The 16,543-nt window shown below is 44.5% G+C and overlaps 1 protein-coding gene across 1 annotated transcript in view; it reads left to right on the top strand.

Annotated features, from left to right (window-relative positions):
- Slc16a2 (solute carrier family 16 member 2) overlaps positions 1-16,543 on the top strand; it is a 120,995-nt gene that overhangs the window by 100,247 nt on the left and 4,205 nt on the right. Inside the window, exons 2-5 of the mRNA XM_027433035.2 lie at positions 5,016-5,160; positions 8,808-9,258; positions 10,705-10,848; positions 16,230-16,458. Coding sequence (XP_027288836.1) covers positions 5,016-5,160; positions 8,808-9,258; positions 10,705-10,848; positions 16,230-16,458 — 969 coding nt within the window. The remainder of the gene's footprint in view (positions 1-5,015; positions 5,161-8,807; positions 9,259-10,704; positions 10,849-16,229; positions 16,459-16,543) is intronic.

Genomic DNA, 16,543 nt, shown 5'->3' on the forward strand with positions numbered 1-16,543 from the left:
TGTGTGTGTGTGTGTGTGTGTGTGTGTGTGTGTGTCTGTATGTATGTATGTATATGTATGTCTATATTTTGTCCTGATTTGTGGTTGTATCTCCACTCCGATGATTGTTTCCTTTCCTGGCAGAAGCTTTAAAAGTCAATTTCAAAAGACCACATACTGCATTTATATAACTTTTTAGTATTTTGGTTTTTGAAACAGGGTCTCATGGATGCCAGGCAGAACTTGGACTCAATATATAACCTAGTCTGGCCTCTGATCCTCATGCCTCAGAATCTCAAATACTAGGATGACAAGTATGTGTCACCATGCTCAGTTTATATAACCTTCATGAAATAAAAATATTATGAAGATGCAAAACAAGTTAGTGGGTGTTGGTAGGAGTCAGGGATAGTGGCAGGAACATCTGGCATGCCTATAAGTGGATGAGGAAAAGACATCTTTGTGGTGTTGAAATAGTTGTATATCTTGATTTATGATAGGAATCTTTACAGAATAAAAGGACATAGAACTATAAGCATGTATCGTACCACAGTCAATTTCCTCATTTCAATATTGTTCTGAAGTTACATAAAGGAAAACTGGGTGAATAATTCATGGAATCCTCTGAGCTGTCTTGACTGTTTTCTGTAAATCAACTCTTATTTCAATTTTTTTAGTTTTTAAAAGTTAGATTAATTTTAAAGGCTATGTCAAATAAAGTGTAAACTTTCTTGAACTATACAAAAGATATTTTATGAGCCTGGTTATCAGTTTTCATTGTACTGTAGATATTCAGAAGCTCAGTTGTAGATAATCTGTAAGATGACCTAACTTGAACAGTTTCTTCCTCTTTCACCATACAACTGAGGTATTTTTAAATCAGGCTAGAACAAAATATACATGTACCCCCAAGTAAAACCCCACATTGGTACACCCTGCTTTCCTGCCCTGCCACTTTTAAGTGCCAGGAACTGAATCTAGAGCTTCATACATGCTCTTTCCACTGAGCCCCTGTCCCCTTTAAGAAACAATGTAAGATTTAAAGATATATTTTACATGTGGTAAAATTCACACTTTAATGTGCTTAATTTTTATGTGCTTATATATGCTAACACACATAACACACTACCACTGAACTTTTGTTGCAAAAATTCCTTCTCAGGGTGAAACATAAGCAATGTCTATCCCTTCTCCTAAGTTCCTAATGACAAACCAAGACACAATCCTACCAGAGTTCACTGTGGGGAAGCAATGAGTTTGTTGGGCTTCCTTACAGAGCACCATAGGTGAGGGGTTACTTACAGGGGTGTGGGCATACCATCCCCCAACAGGAAAAGCCTTACCCAGCAGGGATTAGAGCTTTGCTATAGCCACATAGATGGAGCCACCTTCTAGTCCTCTCCACATATCTATTTTTTCCTCTTCCAGATCATGGGAAATGAAGGCAGCATTTCATACAGCAGGTAGTGGGAAGCAGGATAGGGGAATGTCATGACCCTCTCTGCCCCTCTCTGCTGGGGTGTGAACCATCAACAAGCACAGCTGGGATGATCTTTCCCAAGGAGGTGCAACTGAATGCCCCAAGATGGTGGTTGCTTCACTCAGAGAACAGTCACGCACAACATACACTCTCAAAAAATTGCCACCACTGGCACTACAAAATGTTCGTTCCCTTGTGTCCCTCTCTAACAAATCTCACTTTCATCCCCTCTTTATTTTTATAGCTCCATAATTTTGCCTTTTCTGGAATTTCCTGAATAGGGTCATTTGAGTTTGTCTTCTTTCACTTAGCATAACACCTTTGAGAATGACCCAATTTGCTGTGTATCTCACTAGTTTATACTGCTTGAGGGTGTACTGCATATATATATATATATATATATATATATATATATGCATTTGTTTATTCATTTACCAGTATAATTGAATTGTTGCCAGGTTTCAGCAATTATGAAAAGAAGCTTCTATAATTATTGAGAACTAGGGTTGTTGGATTGTTTAGGGTTTTGCTTCCCCCACCTATGTAATGCTAGACATCAAACCCAGGATGTGGTGCATGCTAAGCAACGACTACTGTCTCTGAGTTGCACCCTCATCCCTAGGTATAGAGTTTTGTATAGACATTAATATTAAGAGTAAGATTTCAGTGGGATATGATAAGTGCATGACTGACTTCACAATAAATTGTCAAACTGTTTTCCAAAGTCAGTGTACAATTTTACATTCCCATCAGAAGAGTATGAGATTTCCAGCTTCTCTGCATCCTTCCAGTACTAGGTACTACCATTTCTTAAGTTGTCTTCTTAGTAGATGTTTAAGGGATGGCTCATTGTGATGTTTCCTGTGTATTTGTTTGGTTGGTTTTGGTGCTCTGAGACAAGGTCTTACCACGTATCCTGACTGGCTTTGAATTCTTAATCTTCCTGCCCCAATCTTCCAAGTTCTAGGATTACAGGTATATGCCAGCGAATTCTGGACTTTCACTGTAGTTTTAATATACACTTACCAAATGATTAAAGATATTTATCAACTTCTCGTGTGCTTCATTGATATTCATTTTATGAATGAATGGCGCACGTTCAAGACTTTTGTCTGTTTTAAATTGATGTATTTGCATTCTGGTTGAGTTGTGATGATCAACTCAGACTTGTGTGCTGGAGCTATCTTTTTCCAGACATATATGTGCAAATATTTTCCCAATCTATTATCTGCATTTTAATTGTCATAACTTTTAATATTTATTTTGCATATGTGCAATGTGTGTAAACATGTTTGTGTGTGAGGTCAAGCAGAGGTCTCTGTGCTCACCTTCCACCTTGTTTGAGGCAGGGTCTCTTAATGTTTGTGGTTATGCTGCATACTCCAAGATAGCTGGCTCAGGAGCTTCAGGGAGTTCTCCTGTCCCCACCTCCCATCTCACTGTAGGAGTACTAGAATTACAGGCGCATGACACAATGTCCAGTTTTTAACGTGGATTCTGGGAATCCAAGTCATCAGGCTTGTGAAGCAAATGTTTTTCCTGGCTGAGCCATCTCTCTGGACCTTATAACTATTTTTTTTCTTAAAGCACCGAAGTTTTAAGCCGAATGTGGTGGTCCAAATCTGTAATCCCATGTTGCTAAATTTCCTTCCCTTTTCCTAAGGTTCCACTAATAAACTGAAATAAGGGTCCACCAAAGTTTACCCTGGTGGAACAGTAAGTTTATTAGGCTTATTTGGGAGCAGTAGCTGAGGGATTAGACATGAGCATAGGCCACCTTAAAGTAGCCACACTGGAAGGGTGCACCCAGCAGGGATGCAGGCTTCTTAGTGGCTGTGTAGGTAAAACTCTCTCCTTTTGTCCTCTCCCACCTATGTTCTCTAGCCCTCCCCCAAGACCAAGGGTAATCAGGGCAGAATTGTAGACAACTGGTTGGGAGAGGTGGCTAGTTTCAGGCCAGTCTGGACTACATCAGTCCTTGGTTATTTGTTTTAAGCAGAAATTTTAAGTTTTGATAAAGTCCAGTGCATCAGTATTTCACTCACGGGCCATACTTCATATGAACATTCTATGAGATCTTTGCTTAAACAAAAATGAAAAAATGAAAATGGTTTTCCCTATACTTTCCCCTGGGAAATACTGTTACATTTAAGTCTGTGGTCATTGATATATATATATATATATATATATATATATATATATATATATCATTGATATATATATATAGCATAGCTCTTCACATTTCCAAAGCTCTCTTCTATATATGATTAGATCTTATAATTATTTTATTTGAAAACACTTTGAGGACTGAGCTGGTGCTGTGACTGAGAGGTAGAACACTTCCCCAGCACGTATGAACCCTTGGGTTCTGTCCCCAACACTGCCAAGGGGAAGGGGGCTTTGAGGAAAGCTCAAGAATTTTAATTCCCACTCAACACAGGGAAAATTAGATTGGCAAAGCACTGTGTGACTCCCCAAGGTCCCACATATCATAGTGAGTGAAACTGAAATGAATGTCCAGATCCCCTGTGGCCTGGGCCAGGATTTTTGAAGTCGGGCAGCTAGAACTCAGAACAGCAGCCTAGCAAAGTGAAGATGGTTCCTGAGAACAGCTTATTTGGCGCTAAAGTAGGAAGCACAGGCAGGCACAGGCAGTGGAGTGGCCTTTCCCTCTGGCCCACTTGGGGCTGTTCACTTGGAAGGAGAAAGAAACTGGCCCAGCGCCTTTGCTAGGTGACACTCACTGGATCCTTTTTGATGATGATGATGAAGTCTTGGAATGAGTTCAGAGAAGGACTCTGAAAATAATTACAGAGTTACAAAAGTAAATTAAAGCTGAAAAGAAAAGCTTAAAGGAACTAAGATTATTTAACCTAGAAAAGAGAGGCTCAAGATGAAACCCGATAACAGCTTTTAAACAAACAGAAAACTTGGGCTCTCCTTCTGAGGGCCGAGCAAGGGGAAATGGGTTGGAAGAATGTGAGTAAAAGGGCACTGTTCCTCCTCAGTCAGGATTGTTACAGATATGATACGACGCCTCTAGAAATAAGATAAACTCATTGTGAGTTTAGAGTTAGAGATTTGCCAGACATGGGCTTTGGAGATAGATTTCAGCATGTGGGTTCTATGGCCGACTTGCATAGAGTCCCTGGAAACCTTCAGATGGCCCCTGAATTTGTTCTATATTCTAGTACAATTCCAGGAGGCATTCTTGCCTGTGATCTTTTGTGGTCCTTAATGTTGACATTTAGATTTTTATTCTAAGGACTGAAACAAGCCTGACCCAATCCTAAAGCTTACCCTAACCCTCCTCATCCCTGAGTCCAAGCACCTCAAGTCCTGAAACTACATATCTGGCCTACCATCCCTGCCTTCTGTTACAGAATTGACTAGTCCAAATCCAATCCCTGCATTTTGATCCTGTTTCATAGCTCACCTCTGTTTGCAAAGGCCAGGGAAGAACTGAGGCGGCGGCGGCGGCGGCGGCGGCGGCGGCGGTGGCAGCAGCACTAGACATCACTAACTGCCAGTGTCTCTGTACTTCTTTTCTCTACAGCATGGGTCGCAGCCCTCGCCATGGGCATGATCTTCTTCTGTTCACCCATTGTGAGTATATTCACTGACCGTTTGGGCTGCCGGATCACAGCCACCACTGGGGCCGCTGTTGCTTTCATTGGCCTCCACACCAGCTCCTTCACCAGGTAAGGCCTGCAGTTGCTGGCTTCTTTTCCAAGGGTGAGAGCTGGCTTCTTTCTTGGGCTTTAGCTAAGAACACTATTCTCATGGTAGGTGGCTCTGGCACCTATAGAGAACTCAAAGATCTTGCTCCCAGGACTCAGGATCCAGTGCAAATCACTTTATGTGGAGTCTGAAGGATACATTTGCAAGGAATATCCACCCCTCAAAAGACCCAAAGCTCCAAAATATTGTGAGGATCCTAAGCCTGGTCGTTCATGGAGCAGGCTCAAGTCCTGTCTTGACCACTGACTAGCTACGGAGTAATTGATGAGCATCCTTCTCCTGTCTGGGCCTCACTTTCTATATCTTTAAGAGATCACGTGGTTTCTTCCGATCTTTCCAATCTCCCCTCTAATGTGGCACACCTTGCCTTTCCTGCCAGAAGGGAGCTACTTAAGTGAGCAAATGCGAAGACCTAGCATTCCCAAATGAATCTTCAGCTGAAAAACAGGTAATCTGAACACACAGCTAGTTAGCATGTTTGGCCCTTTTCTGAGTGCCTCTGGCTCTGGAAAGATGGGTGGATGAGCCAGATAGGGATTCCTGTGTCTTGGGCATGGAAAAGATGTTTGGCAACATTCCCCACTGAGTACAGATTCAAATCCCAGCAACCCAACTGAAACTCAAATCCTACCATTTGTTGGCCCCACCGATAGAACTTGGTAGTGCTGAATGAGAAGGCTACACATACATTTCTGCCTTCTTTCTTGTTAGGCCTGCACAAGCAAGTATACTAAGAGGGGGAAAATAAAGACCCTATCCTACAACAAGAGAAATGTGAGCTTCCTAAACAAATCTGTGGACTTTATGCCATATACTTCGCAAGCTGTGGTACCTCATACTTCCAGTCTGCCTGGGTTGATGTAGGAGAATAATGGCCTGAAGACACGAACATGGCCACAGTGACATGTCTGGAATGGAGACTGAGCTAACTTGAAAGAGACTTGCTTTCTGAGTATGACTCCCCAGAGAAAGCCATGGCTCTCTGGGCTTAAGTTTCCATACACAGTGGAGAATGAGACTCATGCTCTGCCTCAGCTAGGCCCCATGGGAGTGAGCCAACTGTCTTAATGACTTGAGCATTTCCGGCTGCCCAGACTACCCTGCAGCAGAGCTTAGATTTGGCGTGCAGTGGTGTGTTGCTTCCAACCCATCCAACTGGGACAAGGGAGAAGGGGAACCATATCCTGCCTGGAACCTTCTCAGCCCTCCCAAGGCAGAAGCTCTAAAACTTTCTGAGGACCCTTCTGGTGGTCAGCCTCATTTCCCCCACCCCCAGCAAGCTGGTACCAGATTCTTATAGGGATGAGCTAGGCCTCTGAAGTATCTCTAGGCTCAATGCTACATAGCAGAGGCTTGTTTCTTGAGGCCGAGCACAGCAAAATGTAAACAAATTAGCAACATAAGGATCTCATTTCCCTTGCAGCCCACATGGGCTGCGGCACAGGAGGGAAATGTACTTAGATGTGGTGTTTTCTCCTGGCATTCTTATCTCAGCCCACTGGAGGAGGCATTTTTCTCTCCAGCCCACAGCCCCCTGTTCTATTTGCTCTTTCTGTAAGAACATTTTCAGAGCCAAGAAACTCTCTGGATGGTTTCACGTCCAGGGAGAACAACATGATTCTGCTTGTGGCTAGAACTTCAAGTCATCCTTTCTATTGTCTCACATCAGAGCTCTGAGTCCTTCTGTTTGATTGGAACAGGGCAGAGCACAGGCGGCCTTGATGAGCCTTTAGCAGACCCAACTCAAGGGTCTCCAATCCTGGATCCCAATTAGAAACATCCCACACAGCACCTTGAAGAATCCCCCACAAGACCCCTTTCCTCAAGACTAGCTCCACTCCTGTAGATAAGGAACTGGCCCAGTCAATCCTATAGGATACCTAGAATCTAATGAGAGAAGACCCGCAAGGAGTCTGACAGAAGAGAAGCAATCAGCTTAGCTACAAGTTCAAAGTGGAGACAATCCCGTATATACTAAACTCAAGGCCCTGCTCACGTCCAATGAATAAGCGCAGATGGGAGGCAACAGTGATGATAGTTTTCTTGGAATCAAGGCACCACTGGCAGTGCAGCATAAGTCCAGTTCTTCAGTATAAAATCTGGGTCTGGGTCTGAAAAACAAGAAAGCACTGGTTAATTTAATGGCCAGATAAAGACTATTGCAAAACATATGGAAGCATCCAAAAGAAAACAACTATTCACTAGGTTGTGCCAGTATTGTGTGAGGGTAGATGGCTAACCAAACTGACCTGCCCATGACCTTTCCCCTTCTAACACTTTGCCTTCAGTTACAGAGGCTTGTGGCAGATCAGGGCCTAAGAGTTTTAGCAAGGATCTGTCTTTCTCCATCAGGCCCATAACTTGAGGCTTGACTTCTCTGTCAATCAAGCAGACTACTTACTCTAAGGGAACTAATCCATATTATATGCAGCAACAGAGACAGAATTCTGGAAAGTAAAGGGACTTCTTAACTCACGGTCCCTAGATACATCACCTGGGGCTTGAGATAAAAGGCTTGGGCTATCTGAACCTTGGGCAAGGATGCAGAGAAGGGAAGTTCTCCTGAGATAATTATCCAGTCTTTGAAATATTAAGGGCCCTGAGAATAATGGCACACCAAAGAACCCTTCCAAGACCAAAATCCTGGCCCCTTGTAGGCCTTTGTTGTTACTTGGGATAAAACTTTGGTCCCCCAATCTATTCATGGTGTCTAGGTAGGAAGAAAGGCAAACTATTTTCCCCTCACCTAACCTCTGCAAAGGCCAATTCTGGTTTTCTTTCTTTCTATTCCTCTTTCATAGGATGCTATAATCACACAGATCTGGATTAAAGTCCAAGTTTTTTTTTTCTTTTTTTTTTTCTTTTTTTGGAGACAAAGTCTTGCTGTGTAGCCCAGGCTAACCCCTGATACTCTTATCTTAGCCTCCTGAGTTCTGGGATTATAGGTATGTGCCACCACATGTGTCCCAAGGCAAAGCTTTTTTTAAGTGTCTGGACAAAGCAAACTTTATTGTTGATTAAGAGGGTGCAGTCAGAAGAGCTGGCACACATTAAAGGAACATGTTATGTGCTTGGGTTTTTAGTCTAACTTGGGTGGTAACTATGTCTTTTCCCCATTGGCTAGGGTCTGACCTCACAGTTTTATTCAATTGGCTAGTCTTAATAATTTGAAGGCTGCTGAGCATGGTGTTGCCTACCTTTAATCCAAGCAGTTGGGAGACAGAGGCAGGCAGATCTCTGAGTTCGAGGCCAGCCTTATCTACAGAGTGAGTTCCAGGACAGCCAAGGCAGAGGAAAAAAGAAGGAGACACACACACACACACACACACACACACAGAGAGAGAGAGAGAGAGAGAGAGAGAGAGAGAGAGAGAGAGAGAGAGAGAGAGAGAGACTGAAGGCCAAGCTTTTTTTTTTTTCAGGAAAATTACCTCTCAGGACCCATCTGCAAAGTGGGGTTCAGAGGTTCCCTATCTGCTCTGCAGATTGGTGTGGTAAATAGGGCTGTGGGTAAAGGTGGAGGAATGGAGGTTTCCAAGAACAAACGAGGGAGGCAGGTAAATTGCTATCAGGCTGCTGAGGACAGCTCTTGGTGTTTCTTCCACAGCTCCCTAAGCCTGCGCTACTTCACCTATGGGATCCTCTTTGGCTGTGGCTGTTCCTTCGCCTTTCAACCATCACTCGTCATCCTGGGCCACTACTTCCAACGTCGCCTAGGTCTAGCCAATGGTGTGGTGTCTGCAGGAAGTAGCATCTTCTCCATGTCATTCCCCTTACTCATAAAAATGCTGGGGGATAAAATCAAGCTGGCCCAAACCTTCCAGGTGCTGAGTACCTTCATGTTTATCCTTACGCTGCTCTCACTCACTTACCGACCCCTCCTGCCCAGCTCCCAGGACACCCCAAGCAAGAGAGGTCCCCACACCCTGCGACAGCGCGTTCTGGCTCAGTTCAGAAAGTACTTCAACATGCGTGTGTTCCGCCAACGCACCTACCGCATCTGGGCCTTTGGGATCGCTGCAGCTGCCCTTGGTTACTTCGTCCCCTATGTACACCTGGTGAGGAAGAGGCTGACTTCAGTCCACCTGGAGTCCAAAGGGTGGGAGTGGGGGACACTGAAGGGGCAGAGCTTAGGAAAAAGAAAGAAAACAGAGCCAAGCATGGTAGCTCAGGCCTATAGTCTCAGCACTTGGGAGACTGAGGTAGAAGGATTGCTGTGAGTTTGATGCCAGCCTAGGCTACACAGCAAGACTCTGTCTCAAGACAAATAAACAAGAAAGGAACATAGACTAGAGAAACAAAACAGTGACTGGCAACTGGCAGAGAAGTAAAGAGCATGGGTTCAAAGACAGTCTCAGTGGGAAATGAGGGTAGTTCCTTAGGACAAAGCCCATGATCCACGACTTCCCCCATGATAAAAGTTCAGATAGAAACCAGGCCTGGAGGTGCAGGTCTAAAATCCCAGCTACTCGGGAGGCTAATAAGAGGATTGCAAGTTCAAGGCCTGTCTGAACTACAGTATGAATTCAATCCAGTCTGAGAAACTATCAGGAGTGTGTCTCAAAACTTTAAAAAAAAAAAAAGTAAAAAGAGGGCTACAAAAGTAAATCAGTGGTAGGGGACTTGCCTAGCATGCACAGGGCCCTGGCTTTAATCCCTAAGTACTGAAAACAAAATGTTTCATTGCATTGATGGCTTTGAGGGGATAAGCATCACTGGAAGGGTGGCTCAAATGACCCAAGACATGGTTTGTATAAAGACTTTCCTGGGGAATGCCAGTCTCTGTGGTCACATGATTTTGTTCAGGAAACAGCATGTATGGGAACTCCCTAGATTAGGAACATGTTGTAATCTGTTGACTATAGTGACAAACCCTGCAGTTTAAAAGCCCATTCAGCTCTGTTTAACCAGCACCCACCAGACTTTCTCAGCCACAGAACTGTTGGCTATAGAGCAGCTGTTATTCTATAGACTGTGAGGTTTTGTGTGTATTTGCATGCACACTAGGGATGGAAGGCAGGGCCTTGTCCCGACTAAGCATGCCATCTACCACGGAGCTACATCCCCTGCCTGTAGACCTTGTATTTCCTAAAGCACACTTAGAAAGAGTTGCCTGGATGTTGATGGACCTTTATCTCCTAGTGACCTGATAGTTCAGCCTGTCAATGTTAACTCATTGCATGGGGATATCATAGAAGAACACCTAAATTTTCTAAGTAGTTTGTCCTGTCAAGGCTTAGAAGACTTGGAAGGACCTAGCCCTGTCAACTATTTCTCAAAAGCCCAAATTCCAGAGAGACTACGATAAGTAGCCTTTGTAATTGCTAGAAGCAGCCATGGGGCTTTTCCTGGGGCTAGGGGACACAGAGAGGTGCTACTCCATTTGGAGACTCTTGTCCCGGTCCAGGGAAGTGAGTAGTAGAAAATCCTGGATATTCCTGCATTTAACCAATCAGTTCCTCTTTCTCCTCCTGTTCTGGGGGTGCTGGTGTTTTGCTTTTCAGACTAAATATGTGGAAGACGAATTCAAGGAAATCAAGGAGACCTGGGTGCTCTTGGTGTGTATTGGGGCTACCTCAGGCCTTGGACGTCTTGTGTCAGGCCACATCAGTGACTCCATTCCTGGACTTAAGAAGATATACTTGCAGGTGAGTGTCCCCTTGTCCACAGCCGGGGCTCTGGGATAGGATGTAGGGTGAGCCACTGCAGTTCTCTGGGCCCCAACTTTGTACATGATAGATACTTAAATAATTGGAGCCTTAGTTCCCCTGCTTGTTCACCCTCCTTCACTACAATGGAGTCAAGATTCAATGAGAGCTGTGAATATGGAACCTTGCAGAACATACAACAAGTAGTTTGTATTAACAATAGCCCAACAAATGAAAAGGAAACTCAGGCCACAAGTTAGATGAGTCCCCCAAGTAAGGATTTGTTGAATTGCTTCCCTACAGTGTCTTGGAGCACTCCACAGCCTAGTGCTTCTCTCTTCGAGGCCAGGCCCAGGTCCGTCACCTCTCACACTTCCAGAGCTATTTGATTAGCATCAAGCACTAGCTCTGAAATGCCATCCCTGGCAGAGATGGGCAGATCTCTGTGAGTTCAAGGACAGTTTGATCTACATAGCAAGTCCCAGGACAGCCAGGGCTATGTAGAGATTCCCTTTCTCAAACAAACAAACAAACAAACAAACCTGAAATTCCATCCTACCAATGGACACCGAAATCATGCCAGAGAAGGCCAAACCTCACTCCTTCTCTCTAGCCTTCACTGTCCTTATTTGTACAGTGAGGACAATTCTCCCCTATCTTATAAAAGTGAGCATCAAAACAAATAGAGATGTGACCCAGTTTAGTCCTTCTGACAGTGATTACAAGTTTCCTCACACTGTGGGCAGTGACCAACTACCCAGGTAGTCTGCTGGTCCCTTTTTGTGTGACCTGGGTTCTGTCTGGTTTGAATACAGGTAGTTCTTCGACTACCTAGCAGCAGTAGTATCTTCCTGGCTCTGCTCATGCTTCTGATCCTACAACCAGGCTTGCCAGGTGGTGCCACACTGCAAAGCCCTGTGGAAAAGTAAAGACAGCCACAGAACACAAGCCATCACAAATTCCCCACCAGAAAGAGGTTGAGTTTGGACTCACTTCTAGGCCCTGACCATTTGTAGTGGGGATTCTATGGTCTTTAGCAGTGCCAAATGAGTTCCTAAATGCCATCAGGTGTCATGGGTAAGGATATGATTAATCTTTCTGTGGAATTTAATTCTGCTGGTTGCAAGAGCCAGTGACTGCTTCCCTAGAGTTATGGGTTCCCTTGCCAGGCCAACCAGGCCAGCCAGGCCAACCTAGCATCACACTGAAGGAAACAGAGTGCAGCTTCTTCCACAAAAGTGGCAGAGCTAAGCTGCTGTACCGCTTGCTTCTCATATCCTGTTGTCCTAGTTTGCTTTTTGCTGATAAGATAAACACCATACATAACCAAAAGCAATTTGAGGAGGAACGGGTTTATTTTATTCTACAGCTTGTAGTCCATCATGATTACATTAATCATCAATCGATAAAATATACCCTAGGCAGCAGGGCAGTGGTGCTGCACACCTTTAATCCCAGGAAGAGGCAAGTGGATCTCTAATTTTGAGGCCAGCCTGGTCTACAAAGTGAGTTCCTTGATAGCCAGGACTGTTGCATAGAGAAACCCTGTCTTGAAACACCCCCCCACCCAACAAAAGTTTCATGGGTTTGCCTAAAAGCCAATCTGATGGGAGCATTTTCTTAATTAAGGCTCCCTCTTCTTTAGATAAACCTGTCTTGTGTCAAGTTGATTTAAAAAAAAAAAAAAAAAAAAAAACCAACCAGCACACCTATCTTTCTCTAAATGATGGACAGCAGGCCCAAGTCTCAGAGATAAGTGAACTGCCCAAGGTCAAGCCAAGAGCTTGTGACTGGGATAAACAAATTATGAATTGCTTAATTCCTTTGCAAATATCAGCAAGTGCTTTATCTGATTGCCTTTTCATATAGTATATGTGTTCTTCCAGCCTCTTTCACACGTCCCCCACCATGGGCCTTCCCTGCCAGTATTAGCAGCTTCGAGATGCCAGAGAGTTCAGAAAACGAGAACATGCTGGCACTGAGCCAGAACTTTCTTCTGCATCGAGGCAGCAGCCCCTGCCTGGTGCTACAGCTCACATGCTTCTCTCACCATAGTTCCCAGGAGAAAGCCAGGGCCTAGCTGCTTTTTTTGTGCAGCTAGAGCTCCACAGGACATGGAGGCACAGCTGGTTAGAGGCTAGAATCCTGGACTTCTACTGATTTCCCCCACTTTCCTTCCTCATACTCGACTGGGTTTCACCACTTAGAATAATAATAATAAAAAAAAAACATTACAACATAGCTGAGACATCTTCATTACCCGAGGGTTTGGGGCTGGGGTGGGTGTGCTTCAGACAGTAAACTGCTTTCTTTCCTTTTAAGTATGGGGACCTGAGTGTGATCATCAGAAATCAGAACCCACGTTTTTAAAAGCTTGGTAATAACAAAAGAGGGGACAGCAAGATGGCTCAGTGGCTAAAGGTGTTTGCTGTACAAGCTCAATAGCCTGAGTTCAATCCTCAGAGCTAACACAAAGGTAGAAGGAGAGAACCAACTCTGCAAAATTGTCCCCTGACCTCCACATTCTCTCTCTCTCTCTCTCTCTCTCTCTCTCTCTCTCTCTCTCTCTCTCTCTCTCTCTCTCTCTCTCACACACACACACACACACACACACACAGTGTTGCTCACTTGGAATCCCAGCCCAGCACTGGGGAGGGAGAGATACCAGGGTCTCTGGGGCTTGCCAGCCAGCCAACCTAGCCTAATTGGTGAGCTTCAGGCCACTGAGGGACTCTTTCTCAAAAGAAGTAGACAGCCTTCCTAAGGCTGACATCTGGAGTTGTCCTCTGGCCTCCCATGCATATGTGTATATGCATCTGAACCCACAAATGTATGTGTACACACACACACACACACACACACACACACACACACACACACACACACACACTTTTTCAGAAAGAAAATTGAATATTTTAGGACCAAGGCACAATACAACAGATGAGCTTCTTTCTTTTCAGTTTTTTTTTTTTTTTTAGTTTTAAGTATTTTTATTTTTTCCCTTTTTTATTAGAAAGAAAATTATTTTACATGTCAATCCCAGGTCCCTCTCCCTCTCCTCCTCCCCTGCCCCCCCCCCAACTAACACCCTACCCATCCCATACCCTTTCTGCTCTCCAGGGAGGGTGAGACCTTCCATAGGGGCTCTTCAAAGTCTATCATATCCTTTGGGATAGGGCCTAGGCCCATCCCATGTGTCTAGGCTCAGGGAGTGTCCCTCCATGTGGGATGGGCTCCTAAAGTCCATTCCTATGGTAGCGATAAGTACTGATCCACTACTAGAGGAGATCTTTTCAGTTTTTTGTTTGTTTGTTTGTTTGTTTGTTTTGGAGGGTTTTTTTGAGACAGTTTTTCTATGTAACCCTGGCTGTCCTAGAATTCGATTTGTAGACCAGGCTGACCTTGAACTCACAGAGATCCACCTGCCTCTGCCTCCCAAGTGCTGGGACTAAAGACGTGTGCCACCGGCTTTTCAACTTTTCCAAATGCTCATCACAAGAACTCCTTTGTTCTCAGTGTCAGCTGCAGAAGTTAGTCATGGGTAAGGAAAGGAGGGCACGTAGCTTCAGAGTCTCAAGAGCCACCCCGTAGACCATGTGGTTCCCTAACAGTTGTTAAAGCCAACAGACATGCCAGGCATCTAGCTCCTGAATAGTCTGTTAGAATGGAAATAGAAACAGCCTGCCAAATGACCTCATTTGAGACCATTTTTGAAGCCTGCGTTCCAGTTTGAGGAGGGATTATAAATTTCCAAGCTTTGACAAGGCCTTGTGGAGGATAAGAAAGAGCCAGATACAACAGTTGGCAATTTCAGATGATTAAGATCAGCTAATAGGGTCCTTTGTGATATATGATACTAACTCTTACTGCCATGATCAGCTTGATTGATAGGTGGGTCTGATTTTAGCTCATGGTTGCATGTGAACCTCCTACAGGAGAAGCTGGGGCAGCTCAGTTCTTATGACTAGCTTCTATGTAACTACCTCAAAATGACCCAGACCAAGTTCAAAGTTTCCCAATACAGACATTCTAAGATGGCATTATCTTTTCCAGAAAACAGCTCCCAACCTAACAAAACCACTATCAGCAACAACACAGAAAATCTGTAGGGCATGAAACAGATTTGACTTGTGTTTTTTCCATGTGTTACTGGGTATGTTTTCCTGCTTATTGGTCTATTATGGGCTTTTGGAAAATTTTCAGGCATCTTAAGACCTTAGTAAACATATCAGGTCTTAGATCTAGCCCTGAGATGACCTGACCCAACAAGCTGCAGTGAGCTGGGAATGGAGTCTCCTCTCTATGCCCACAGTCCAAGGCTTCAGTCTGGCTCATAGACACTGATTGCAAATGGCCTTAATTAAAATCCAGAGCGAGAAGGGGGGTTCCAGAAGACAAAAAAAAAAAAAAAACCTAGTGTCTAGGAAGATAGGTTCTTCAGTTTGGAGTAATTTTACTCAGCCCAAAGAAATCAGGACTAGTCAGTGCTCCTGGGCTGCTTCAGGGTGCTGCAGATCCCGCCATATTTATTGGCTTAGCTCCCTAGCACAGCCTCTCTGTTGCCTTCTCAAGAGTATCTTGCCAAGCTTAAAGGTACTCGGAGTAACAATGCCTGAAATATCTGAGACAGATTATGTGTCCCATATCCTAAAACATAAGAAAATCTGAAAGAGCCTGGCATTGGTGGTGAATGCCTTTAATCCCAGGCAGAGGCAGGCGGATCTCTGTGAGTTGGAGGCCAGCCTGGTCTACAGAGTGAGTTCCAGGACAACCTCCAAAGCAATACAGAGAAACCCAGTCTCGAAAAACCAAAAAAAAAAAAGAAGAAGAAGAAGAAGAAGAAAGAAAGAAAAAGAAAAAGAAAAAGAAAACCTGAGAGAACCTCCCAATGGTCTCAAGCCCAGGTATTTCCTAAATTCTACCCCAACAAAGATGGACATTGGCTCCTTCTGCATTTTAACAAGCTGCGCATTGCATTGAAACCTCCATCTAAGCATCATGTAAACCTTCCCTTCCTCCTCCCATGCCTTCCTTGGTCTGAAAACACCAACATAGCTTGATCCCAAATCCTGTCTCAGGATCAGAAAGCAGAAATCATGACTCCTCCCTTTGCTCAAAATACATTGCAAAGACCAACTTCTTTAGCTATGGGCAAGGCAATGTCCTCCTCCCTCACAGATTTTTAACCCTGCTAGCTTCAACTACATAGGGGCTCCTCTTAAAGGCCAAACCCCTCAGTGCAGGACTTAGACAGGGCTTGAGTATATAGTAAACATACTCCAACTGCTCTCTCTGCTGACACCCCACACAGTCCCATTTTACAGATGATAGAAACGAAGATCTGAGAAAAGAAATGTGATTTCAGGTTCTTGTTTCTCTAGGTCCTCTCATTCCTGCTCCTGGGCCTGATGTCCATGATGATCCCCCTGTGCCAGGACTTCTGGGGCCTTATCGTTGTCTGCCTCTTCCTGGGCCTGTGTGATGGTTTCTTCATCACCATCATGGCTCCCATTGCATTTGAGCTGGTGGGACCCATGCAGGCTTCACAGGCCATTGGCTACCTCCTGGGCATGATGGCCCTGCCGATGATTGCTGGGCCTCCCATTGCAGGTGAGGCTGGTCTCTGAGGAAGGTATAAGTCCTGTTTTTCTTGGGAGGGCACTAGCTCTTTGGAGTACCTCTGCTTGGGACCTCT

The sequence above is a fragment of the Cricetulus griseus genome, chromosome X, assembly GCF_003668045.3.
Source record: "Cricetulus griseus strain 17A/GY chromosome X, alternate assembly CriGri-PICRH-1.0, whole genome shotgun sequence".
Lineage (NCBI taxonomy): Eukaryota > Metazoa > Chordata > Mammalia > Rodentia > Cricetidae > Cricetulus > Cricetulus griseus.